This window comes from Pagrus major, chromosome 6 (genome assembly GCF_040436345.1).
Source record: "Pagrus major chromosome 6, Pma_NU_1.0".
Taxonomy (NCBI): Eukaryota; Metazoa; Chordata; class Actinopteri; order Spariformes; family Sparidae; genus Pagrus; species Pagrus major.
Window position 1 is genome coordinate 5201349 of NC_133220.1, and position 10238 is coordinate 5211586.

The 10238-nt window shown below is 41.7% G+C and overlaps 1 protein-coding gene across 1 annotated transcript; it reads left to right on the forward strand.

Annotated features, from left to right (window-relative positions):
• Nucleotides 1-687: 687 nt before the first annotated feature.
• tomm34 (translocase of outer mitochondrial membrane 34) lies at nucleotides 688-8799 on the forward strand. Its single transcript, XM_073468845.1, has 8 exons — nucleotides 688-907; nucleotides 2436-2585; nucleotides 3138-3237; nucleotides 3531-3683; nucleotides 3820-4010; nucleotides 4192-4339; nucleotides 5294-5420; nucleotides 6660-8799. Exons 2-8 carry the CDS (start codon nucleotides 2456-2458, stop codon nucleotides 6759-6761), a joined length of 951 nt encoding a protein of 316 aa, XP_073324946.1. The 5' UTR covers nucleotides 688-907; nucleotides 2436-2455; the 3' UTR covers nucleotides 6762-8799.
• The last annotated feature ends 1439 nt before the right edge of the window (nucleotides 8800-10238 follow it).

Here is a 10238-nt window from a genome sequence, read left to right on the forward strand (position 1 = left end):
ATAAATGAATAAAAATAATTTAATGTTAAAAAAAAGACAGAAAATTATAGACAGTGAACCCAGTTTGACTGCAGACAGCAGATGCCCCATATTTAATAAAATACATACCAGTGCAGTAAAGAAATTCAAAACTCAAAGAAAAAAAAATAAAATAACATTAGTTTCCTGCTTTACATTAGAAACTGTAATATCGCGAGATTTGCCCGAGAACACGTGCTGTGAACCTTCTCTAAAATAGAAACCATGCAACTGCTGTGATCTGTCTAATGATGCGTTCATGAATATGGGAAATAAAACCCACTGCATGATGATGGATCCATTTCATCTTCCAATGTCGTGGATTTTTTAACAAGCAACAACCAATATCTAATTTTTTTGGGTCAGGACTTAGCTGACTGCAGAACCCTCACACCCTGGACACAGCTGAAAAATCTGCACTCCTTACAATTTCACTATCTGGTACATATCAGTCTCGATTTTTCGATTATTATTATGTTTATTATAATATTCCCAAGCAAACTTGTTTGTGAACACACGCTTGGCCCATAAATCTGATTCCGATTCTGATATGGGATATTAACAGCTCCCTCACCACTGTCTCTCGCTGTTATTCAATGTGTCCACCAGAGGGAGCACTAAGGTATCCAAAGTCCTACTTTTTTCCACAGGACTTGAACGCAGCGTGACGAAGAAGCGAAACCGATACACCGGACTCGGCAGAAGTTACCAGACCCAGCCGGCACAAAGTACCCCCCGAGGAAGCCCATGTGGGTCTGAGCGAGCACGGGAGAGTAACGTACAGTAATGCCAGTATTAACAGCGAACACAGATAGTCTGAGGAGCCGGTAGCCGTGAGTCATTCGCGTTGAGAAGGAGCAGGACTTCCTCACTGCGTCGCTATCAGCCGGTAAGAAGCGCGAGCTGCCTAGCTAGCATTAGCAGAGCGGTTAGCATGCTAATGCTAGCGCTCCTTTAAAAACAACACTCGAAAGCCCCACTTTGAGCTAGCACAACTTAGCCTGCGAGCTAACTTAGCAATTGAGCAACAAAAGAGGGTATTTAGCAACGCGGGTTGAATTGATACGAGACGAATGGTGTTAAATAATGTGGCGGAGATTATCAGCAAACATTAGGTCTTTATTTTTTATACTGACAGTTGTGAGTCCACCTAGCTTAAACTAATGTTACATTCTGACGTTAGCTTTGTGAATTCAGTCTCTGTTGAAACTGTTTTCAGGAGGTTACAACCTTCTGGACATCACAACATTTGGCTAAAAGTGCCTCATAAACTGCCCCAAAATGGGTCTATTGAAGCTGAAAAAGTCAGGATGACTTGCAGTTACCATGTAGATGTGTAGTTATTTACAGTGTCAGTGGTGAAAAGTAGCAAAATACATGTATTCAAGTACTGTACTTAAGTACAGCTATGAAGTACTTGTACTTTACATGAGTATTTTCCTTTTTTGTGGCTTTATACTTCTACTCATCAACATTTATTTAATAACTTTTTGATGAATCATTATCAATACAAAATATGATAAGCAAGTAAATTATGTTAGTTATAATTTTTGGTTAAAGGGTAATTCAGCTGATTTTACATATATAAGTGTTAAAATTACCCACAATGCAATTTAGCCACCGAGTGACATCACTGGAGGCAATTTATCAGATTACATGCAGCTTCCTCTGCAGCCACAAAAGGCCTCGTGCTTCTCCACAGATGCAGTCGTACTCGTGGAGCCTTTAAGTCTTTTTGATTCAGGGGACAAGTTCACACAGTATATGAATGTGTCGCTAAAACGAGCTCAACCTTTTCCTGCCGTAACAAACAGTAGCGGTGATGTACACGTTAATTAATGTCGATGAAGGTTCTCAGTCATCCAGGTCCTGGTAAATCTAAGTGTCATAGGCAACTGGACTCGTTTCAGTTTCTTGAAAAGAGGAAACTGAAACGAGTTGCCTATGATACAGCACTTAGATTCACGTTAATTAATCAATAACTAGACATAACAGAGTATTTTTACACTGCGATATTGATACTTTCACGTAGGTAGAAGATTGTACAGTGTGATCCAGAGCAGCACACATTGTACAATAAGGACACAACATTCTTGTCTGTACAAAACCTGTGGTATGTCAGTGACATGACAGCTTATGTACCATCCCACCTCATGTAAGGGGTATGTTTAACGCTGACAGGAGAATGTTTTTAGATTTTTTTTAATTATTAACTGCACGCAGGCTCAGTAAAATAATTGTAGAGACACCAAAGAGTCCATAAATGTTGGTCAGTGCAGTAACAGTTCACACACAATGAAAAGATGCATGTGAGCAGTGAAGGCCACACAGTAAAGTAGTATGGGAGGTGACTTTACATGATCAGTCGACATATTTTTTCATGCACAGATGGTTAACCAGCTTTTTCTTCTTTCCAGATAACCATTAAAAAGACGAGATGCCTCAGAAGCAGAAGTCCAAGTCCTGGGCGGAGTTGAAACAAGCTGGAAATGAAAGTTTCAAGACGGGCCAGTACGGAGACGCCACCAATCTTTACAGCCAGGCGATCAAAGAGCTGGAGAAGTCCAGTGAGTGTGACTTGAATATTACCTGTCGATACCAAACATTACAGGGCACTTTGAGAAATAATGAGCATAAACACAACCATGTTTGTTTGCATTTAAAGCAGCCAGACTCGCACACGCAGTATGTAAAACATTCGGTAGTTTTAATATCTATCTGGGCAGCATTTTGATGAAGAAAAATGTCGACCGCATCAGTGATTTGATACCCAGCCAAGCAAATAAAACCCCAATTCAGAGACGAAAGGATTTGAAGCATCAAACCGAATCCAACATTTTCTTACTTTCCCTTTGTGGTATCAAGCTACACCGACGTGTCTTTACAGAAACTGTGTCCCAGTGAATCAACAGACGTCCCAGTCAGCAGTTTGAACAGTTTGTGTGCCTTTTTGATAGAAAATACTTTCCAGCCTTGTAAATATTTCAGTGTCCTTGACCCTTAAATCGATGTTTTGTCCGCTTCTGTCACTCACGACTGTCCTTGTCACTTGGCCTTCTCTTCTTTCTCGTACAGTACGTGTGAAATACTCCTCTGAAACAGATTTCTTTTCTCTCCAGGTAAAAAGAACCCAGAGGATTTGGCCATTTTGTACTCAAACCGCGCCGCAGGCTACCTGAAAGACGGCAACTGTGGAGAATGTGTGAAAGACTGCAACATGTAAGTGTACGACAGGAGTTACAGCCTCCTTTATTGTCAGTTTATGTGATGTTATTTTGAGCCTGTCATTCTCAGGGTTTCTGTTCTTAACACTCCAGATTTCACCGCAGACGAAGCTAAACCTATGAAAGAGTCAGACAATCAATCACGTCTTCATGCCAGCAGCTACTGTGTTGTAGCGAGGATGCCTTTATAGGCTTTGAAGGCTGTCTTTCAGCTGCAGCCTCGTTACATCCGTTCATCCGGATGAGAGTTTCAACAAAATGTCTGACTGTACATATTTCCTCCCTGAGGTCTCTGGAGTTGTCGCAGTTCAATGTCAAGTCTCTGCTGCGTCGTGCCGCTGCCTACGAGGCTCTGGAGCGTTACAGGCTGGCCTACATCGACTACAAGACCGCTCTGCAGATCGACTGCAACATCGCGGCGGCTCACGACGGCACCAACAGGTACCTGTATCTATAGTTTCTGATGGTGAAAGCACTCAGGATGTTTTACCTTTCCAGGCGTGTGCTTACTGGACTCAACACGACACCTCGGTGATTTCCTTTAACATTTTTTGACTGTTTTTTTATTGTTTCTCAGAATGACGAAGGCGCTCACAGAGGCAGACGGGCTGTCGTGGAGAGAAAAGCTTCCTCCCATCCCCACCGTCCCTCTGTCTGTTAGAGAGAAACTTAGTCAGAAAAGTCCAGCCACCTCTCCACAACCGAACCCGACACCGCAACAGAACCAAACACCGCAACAGAACGGCACCAAACAGACAAACAAACCTGGTGAGAGGAGTTATGATTTCTGTTGCACTCTCTACTTGCTGAGAGAGATCATGTAATTTCAGCGTTGATTTCTCCCAATTAAAAGGTTTCTTCTGTGCACGTAGTCAGAGACGCTAGCAACTTGAGAGTTTTTAAAGCTGTTTTGAATGTAAATCCATTTCTTTTCTTCTCCTCTCGTCAGCTCTTAGTGATAAAGACATGAAGAAAGGCCAAATCCTGAAAGAAGAAGGCAACGCCCTGGTGAAGAAAGGCGAGCACAAGAAGGCCATAGAGAAGTACAGCCAGAGCATCAAACACAACCCCACTGAGATCACAACCTACACCAACCGGTGAGTCACCTCTCCGCTCACACAGCCAGATTTTTTATCCACTTTAACGGTCTCTAGAATGATGGTTTAGCTGTTGATTTAAACTGCTCTAGGAGTAAAAATTATGTGAAACAGCTTTTAGATGATTGTGGCATATTACAATTAATAAAATAGTTGCCTTGCCTCAAAAGACTTATCTGCAAATGTCCATTCATCTGGAACCTCTTAGTTCATTTAGGATTGGACCAAAATGTCTCTGAATGCTGTTGGATAGACCTACATGCTATCAGAGCAACGAAACATGTAGTCCTACTCAGCCAGACCTCTCCACAGTGCTGGAGAAAGAGGAAAGGAGGAAAAACACTTTTTGTTTGTTTGTATTCCTTTAACCAATCACCGTCGTCTTGGGCAGAGCTAAGTCCAGAATGAATTTACAGTGCCGATGGCTAAATCCCCTAAAAGAAAAGGTAACGACTGCTAGCTTCGTTCAGGTTTGAACTGTTAGCGACTGTTGGGGCTGAAGGAGTTTAAAACGGTCCAGATGTTTTTTAATTTAACGGCTAATTTTAAATCCCTGGCAGTGATCGGCCAGTTTCATAGCTAGAGCCTTGTTGGACCTGCAGGCTGGACATGATTGGACAGACCTCCAACCAGTCAGATTGGGCTGGCCGTTATGTCCTTTAAAAAGGCATCATGCTGGTTTCAGGCTACATCACAATACACTTTTTATATCTTGATATTTTAAGCCAGTTCATAAATGCTGGGAATGGGCGACAAAATCAAATATTATTATATTTCTAACCTGATTAAAGGCTTTTAGATCATTATGTACACAGGATCAATCAATCATGTATACATATGTGTTTTTTTGGGTTGAGAGTTAAACAGACAGTTCGATGAATGTAAAGAAAATCCTTTCTAGAAGCTCTGATGTTTGATTGTGGTTTGTGTGTGTGTGTGTGTGTGTGTTATCAGGGCGCTGTGTTACCTGTCAGTGAAGCAGTACAGAGACGCCGTCAGAGACTGTGACGAAGCTCTGATGATTGACAGCAGCAACATCAAGGCTCTCTACAGGAGAGCTCAGGCTCACAAGGAGCTCAAGGTGAGAGCCTGAATCCTCATCAACCGCGCTCCGCTCTCCGATTCCCACACAGAGTAATCAGACGTTAGCTTTTCATGCGTGTCTGTGTTGGAGGTTTTCATGGCGGGTGACCAAAATAAAAGTGTTTTTCCTGCCTTGATAATTGCTGATGTTTCCCTCGGCAGCGTCGCCTCATCAGTATTCTACACACAGAAGAGGACACGGTTAGCAGCTTCGTACGTTGCAACTGTCGACTCCGTCTGGAGGTTTGACTTGTGTGAAAAATGTCCAGAAAAGAGAGAAAAAGAGACACGACTGGCTGATGTGCTGGTTTTTGTTTCAGTCGGTAGAAACAGACGGCAAAACACTGATGCGCTTTCAGCCTGTTTCTACCTGGTTTTAACATCTTGATCTGGATTAAGGGGGAGGGAAAAAAAAGCTTTTGTAAATGAACACGTGACGATTGTGATCAGATCTCAGGCAAATGTTGGACCTGGTGTGTTTATCTGCAAAAATAAAGTGGCCCTGCCAGAGCATCTCAAGCAGCAGACGGGCTCACTGAGAGTCAGCAGATCGAAGATACAGGCAGGAGACTGAACGTTCACGGCTTTAAAAACCTATAAAGTCGCTTCTAGAGCCGACAGGTGAACAGTGAAGGGCTGATAGGTGTGATGTGGACTCTTCTCAGAAGTCTAGCATCATTTTGGAGTATTGAGTGTCTCAAGTCTCGCTGAGATTAGACGTCTTTTTCAAGATGGGCAGTGGCGCAGTTACACGGCTGCAGACGTAGAAACTTGTAACAGTTGAAGAAAAAACAAAAAACAAATCTTAAGATATCAAAAACATCTACAGCCTGATGTCCTTGCGTCCAGGAGTGTGTGGTGCTGTTGGATTGTATCGCGTAATATTAACAGTTGTATATCATATTTTTGACGTCTTTGAGGGTTGACGTTATTTTATTCATCAGTGTAAACTGTTGCTTTTAATTTTCAAAGCACGACGCTGATCCACCTGTTTGTTTAGTGACCACAAGAGGGAGATTTAGCACAACGGAAACTTCACAATCTTACCACCTGATGAGTTCAATTATATTCATGCAGACAGAATATTTCAGGATAAACGTCATCTTCAGGGATGAATAAATTGAAGTGGATGAAAGCTTTCACAGGGTACGAGCCTGCGGAGGGACCTGCAGCTGCCAGATCAGCCTGCAAATGTACTGTTTCCTCTCCTCAACCATTCTCCTTGTCATTCCTGCAGGATGTTAAAGCCTGTGTGGACGACCTGAACAACCTGCTCAAAGTGGAACCAAAGAACTCGGCTGCCCTGAAGCTGCTGCAGGAGGTGCAGAAGAAGAAGTGAGGACACGTCAGGGACCCTGGAGGATACAGCGGTAAGGATCCGTCACTGCACTGCGTACAGAAGAGAGGAAGACGAAGGAAAACAGCTGAGCAGTGAAAGCGATTCAGCCGCTTTTAATCAAAGTCCGAGCCTGCGTTTCCCAAAAGCTCCTCCCCACTGAACGCATGTTTGACCTGTTTACTGTCGCTGGAACAAACATGAGCTCGGTTCTCGAGACGCTTCTGGAAAACGCAGCTCTGGTTGGTGAGAATGGAGGGTGTTTGTCAGGAACAGTGTTTTTATTTCACCAGTTTTAGTGTCACTGAGTATTTATGGTTATTTAAAAAGAGCTGAAATGATTTAAACACGTCATTTATTCTAACTGAGAATAAGCTTTTACCATCACCATTTGTTAGAGATCAGCAGGTGGATGCCAGATCTGTCATTCGTTACAGCGTGGAGGTTCATTCACTCACTGCCGTCTTCATCATTGAAGTTTGAGGCGTAACAAGTTTGAGATGAAGGATCCAGACAAAATGAGGTGTAGATAAAATGTTATTCAGAACATGAGACACCATCGATATACTGTACGTCGGCCTTTCACCATAGCTACCTTTGTCGGACAGTATATTGTCCCAGAAATGGATAATGAATGACATTATTGGCAAAGTGCAATAATCAAACCACAGAAATGTTTTCGTATCCAGATGTTAGAAAACACAACTGTAAAAAATGGTGAATCATATCACAATTGTAACATTTCTTGACCATATCAAGCATCTTAATTATCGTGACAGGCCTCAGTATGTGTCGTGAAAGTAAGATTCCTGGAAAGTCAGTTGATAACGGCCGTACGCAACCAATATATCAAGTGGATCTCCGCCACAGTGCAGCAAAATAATCTACCAAGCCATCCAGGTTCTCCTAATTAGAGCTACAACTGGTAATTGATCCTCCTGCTGATTACTTTGATTGGCCCTTTGTCAGACAATCAAGAAAGTTACTCAAAACTCCAGATTTCAAATTTATTGTGACACAAACTGAAGAAAAGCAGCATATTGACTCTTACTTCATCTGAACAGTGGTGATTGTAAATGATTATTCTGTATTTGTATTGACAAGTAAGCAGCCATTTTTCACATGTTTGACACTCAGGTAGTTTATTTATCCTACATTTGGTTTTCTGAGGCTTTGAGTATGTGTGAGTGTTTCTCAGTGGATTGATATTTCTGATGTTCATATCATTATGGGACGGATGGAAGAAAGTGATTACCGGGACAGATTCTTGTTAACTTAAATATAACACGACATAAATTAGGATTTAATTAACTTCCAACTATTATTTTGGGGCGTGAACGCAGCATCAGTCTCGAGTCGTTAGCCTTGTATTTTCAGTTTCGAAGCTTCGGCCAGCAGAACATACTGACGTATTGGTGACGTTTGGTCACAGCAGCACCTTCCTGAAATCCAGAGCCTGTTGGAGACAACATGATGTGTTCTTACCTTCTTTTCCTGCCTTGTTGCAGATGTCTGAAATGCATCTGTCACTCCACTGAGTTTTATTCGTGTTTGTTTTACTACGTTTAGGTTCAGAGCACCAGTTTGTTTCCTATTTCCATTTTTACAGACGAATATGTGAACTGAGTGAAACTTTCAAACGGGTCGTCACAGTACTGCCTCATCCTGTCAGTTTTTTTTTGTTTTTCCCCATTTCATTGTATTATTGTGAAAATAGGTGATCCTGCTGTAGCTTGGCAATCTCCATCTTTGCCTGAAGTGCCTGTCTTCATCATTCTGCTGCAATGTAAAACATCGGTTTCTGGTTTAAGACAAACAACAAGAAAATCGCACCTACAGTTCAGTTTATCATACAGAGAAACGTTTGTGATAATAGAGCCACACTTCTTCTTCATGTTTGCACAGTCGAGCCACGAGGCTGCACAGTGCGACGACAGCCTGACACTCTTAGAAACTGAGATCCTTTGTTTTATCACATTTCTGTTGTTTTTGTCAACCTGCTTCTGTTTGAACTGCAAATAAAAGTAATAAACAGACCTGAGTTACGTCTTTTCTTCATCTTTAAAGCAAAAGCTGCACAAAAACACAGCAACCGACACGTTTTGTCCACGTTGTATCACATAGACGAGCAATCGGTCGTTTCCTTTTCCCAAAAGTTGTACATTTTCATGCTTATTCACTTTTTTGGGGGCGACAAGGTCGATACCAATCATGTCTAGTTAGTTAATGTGATGCTAAGGCCAGCAGCTAACTTTAGCTTAGCATAAATGTGAGAAAGCAGCTGGCCTGGTTCGGTCTACAACAGAACTACATCTGACTTCCAGCACCTCTAAAGCTCGCCATTATCCTGTTTAAGTGTAAATTAAATAAAATGAATAAATCCCTGTGTTTTGAGGTGAGATGTTGCATTTCTTACCAGGCAACCGGAGAAAACTCCAGGAAGCTACTGGTCTGTACGGGAAATAATCCAAAAAACATACTGCTCCTTCATGATAACCATTATCGCAGCCAAACTAATTCATGATAAGAATGTTATCGCAAAAAAACAAAACTAGCAATCGAATCTGTCTTCACTTTGTTCACCGTGTGTTTTGTCAATGTTTTGCAAATAAATTACCCTCCGTATACCAGTGTAGGGAGGAGAAGAGAGGCTGTAACCGTAACTTAAAAAAACAATTACTGATTACTGTTTATTATTAGCATATGTCAATATTTCATTCATTAATGCAATAAATATCGCGACACCCCACAGAAGTCAGTTTTATATAAAAAAAACTTAAATAAGAATACTAATATCTGCCAAAAGCAACTTTTTCAGGACATTTCTGCACTCGCAGGCCTGAACCCTCCCACTGTTCTTCAGGATGTCGATTTTAAGAATCTCCAGCTATTTTGTTGAATTATTAGATCTGAGCTCAGCTGCACATGCAGACAAAAAAAACTGGAGTCGAAAGTGCAACTAGGAAATAAAGATAAGTCATGTTTGTGTTGGCAGCGCACCGAGACATGACTCTCTTCCCACATCCGGTCCAATTCAAACAAAGGAGGGGAAGCACACACACAGAAGCACAGGACACTCGATGGTCCAACAATGGCTTCACCGTCGGCGCTGGAAGAACAAAAGGTTCAGTCAAAAATGAAACCGGATCAGGACCTCACCTGTAAAACCCTCTTTTTTTAAAACCACTTCACTGATAAACTAGTTGAAACTAAATTAAATCTTTACCAATTTTCAATATGTACACTGTCTTGCTCGTGATTTCTACTCGGGGAACGGGTTAAACAGAATTTAAGTGCCTGTATTATTAATTTTCCTTCCTGTGGGGGAGAATAAAAAGGTTTGACTGACGGGCGTCGACCCATTTTGACCTCAGGTAGTTTTTTTTTTTTTTATTCTGCCGTTTTGTCTTCTGTGAAAACCAAACGAGAATAAAAAAAATTTGCATCTCGCCCATATTTGCATAAAACAGTTGGGAAAGC

Coding starts and splice junctions, on each gene's coding strand:
- tomm34 (XM_073468845.1), top strand. CDS start 2,456: ATGCCTCAGAAGCAGAAGTCCAAGTCCTGGGCGGAGTTGAAACAAGCT. Junction 2,586..3,137: donor CAAAGAGCTGGAGAAGTCCA/GTGAGTGTGACT, acceptor TTTTCTCTCCAG/GTAAAAAGAACCCAGAGGAT. Junction 3,238..3,530: donor TGTGTGAAAGACTGCAACAT/GTAAGTGTACGA, acceptor TTCCTCCCTGAG/GTCTCTGGAGTTGTCGCAGT.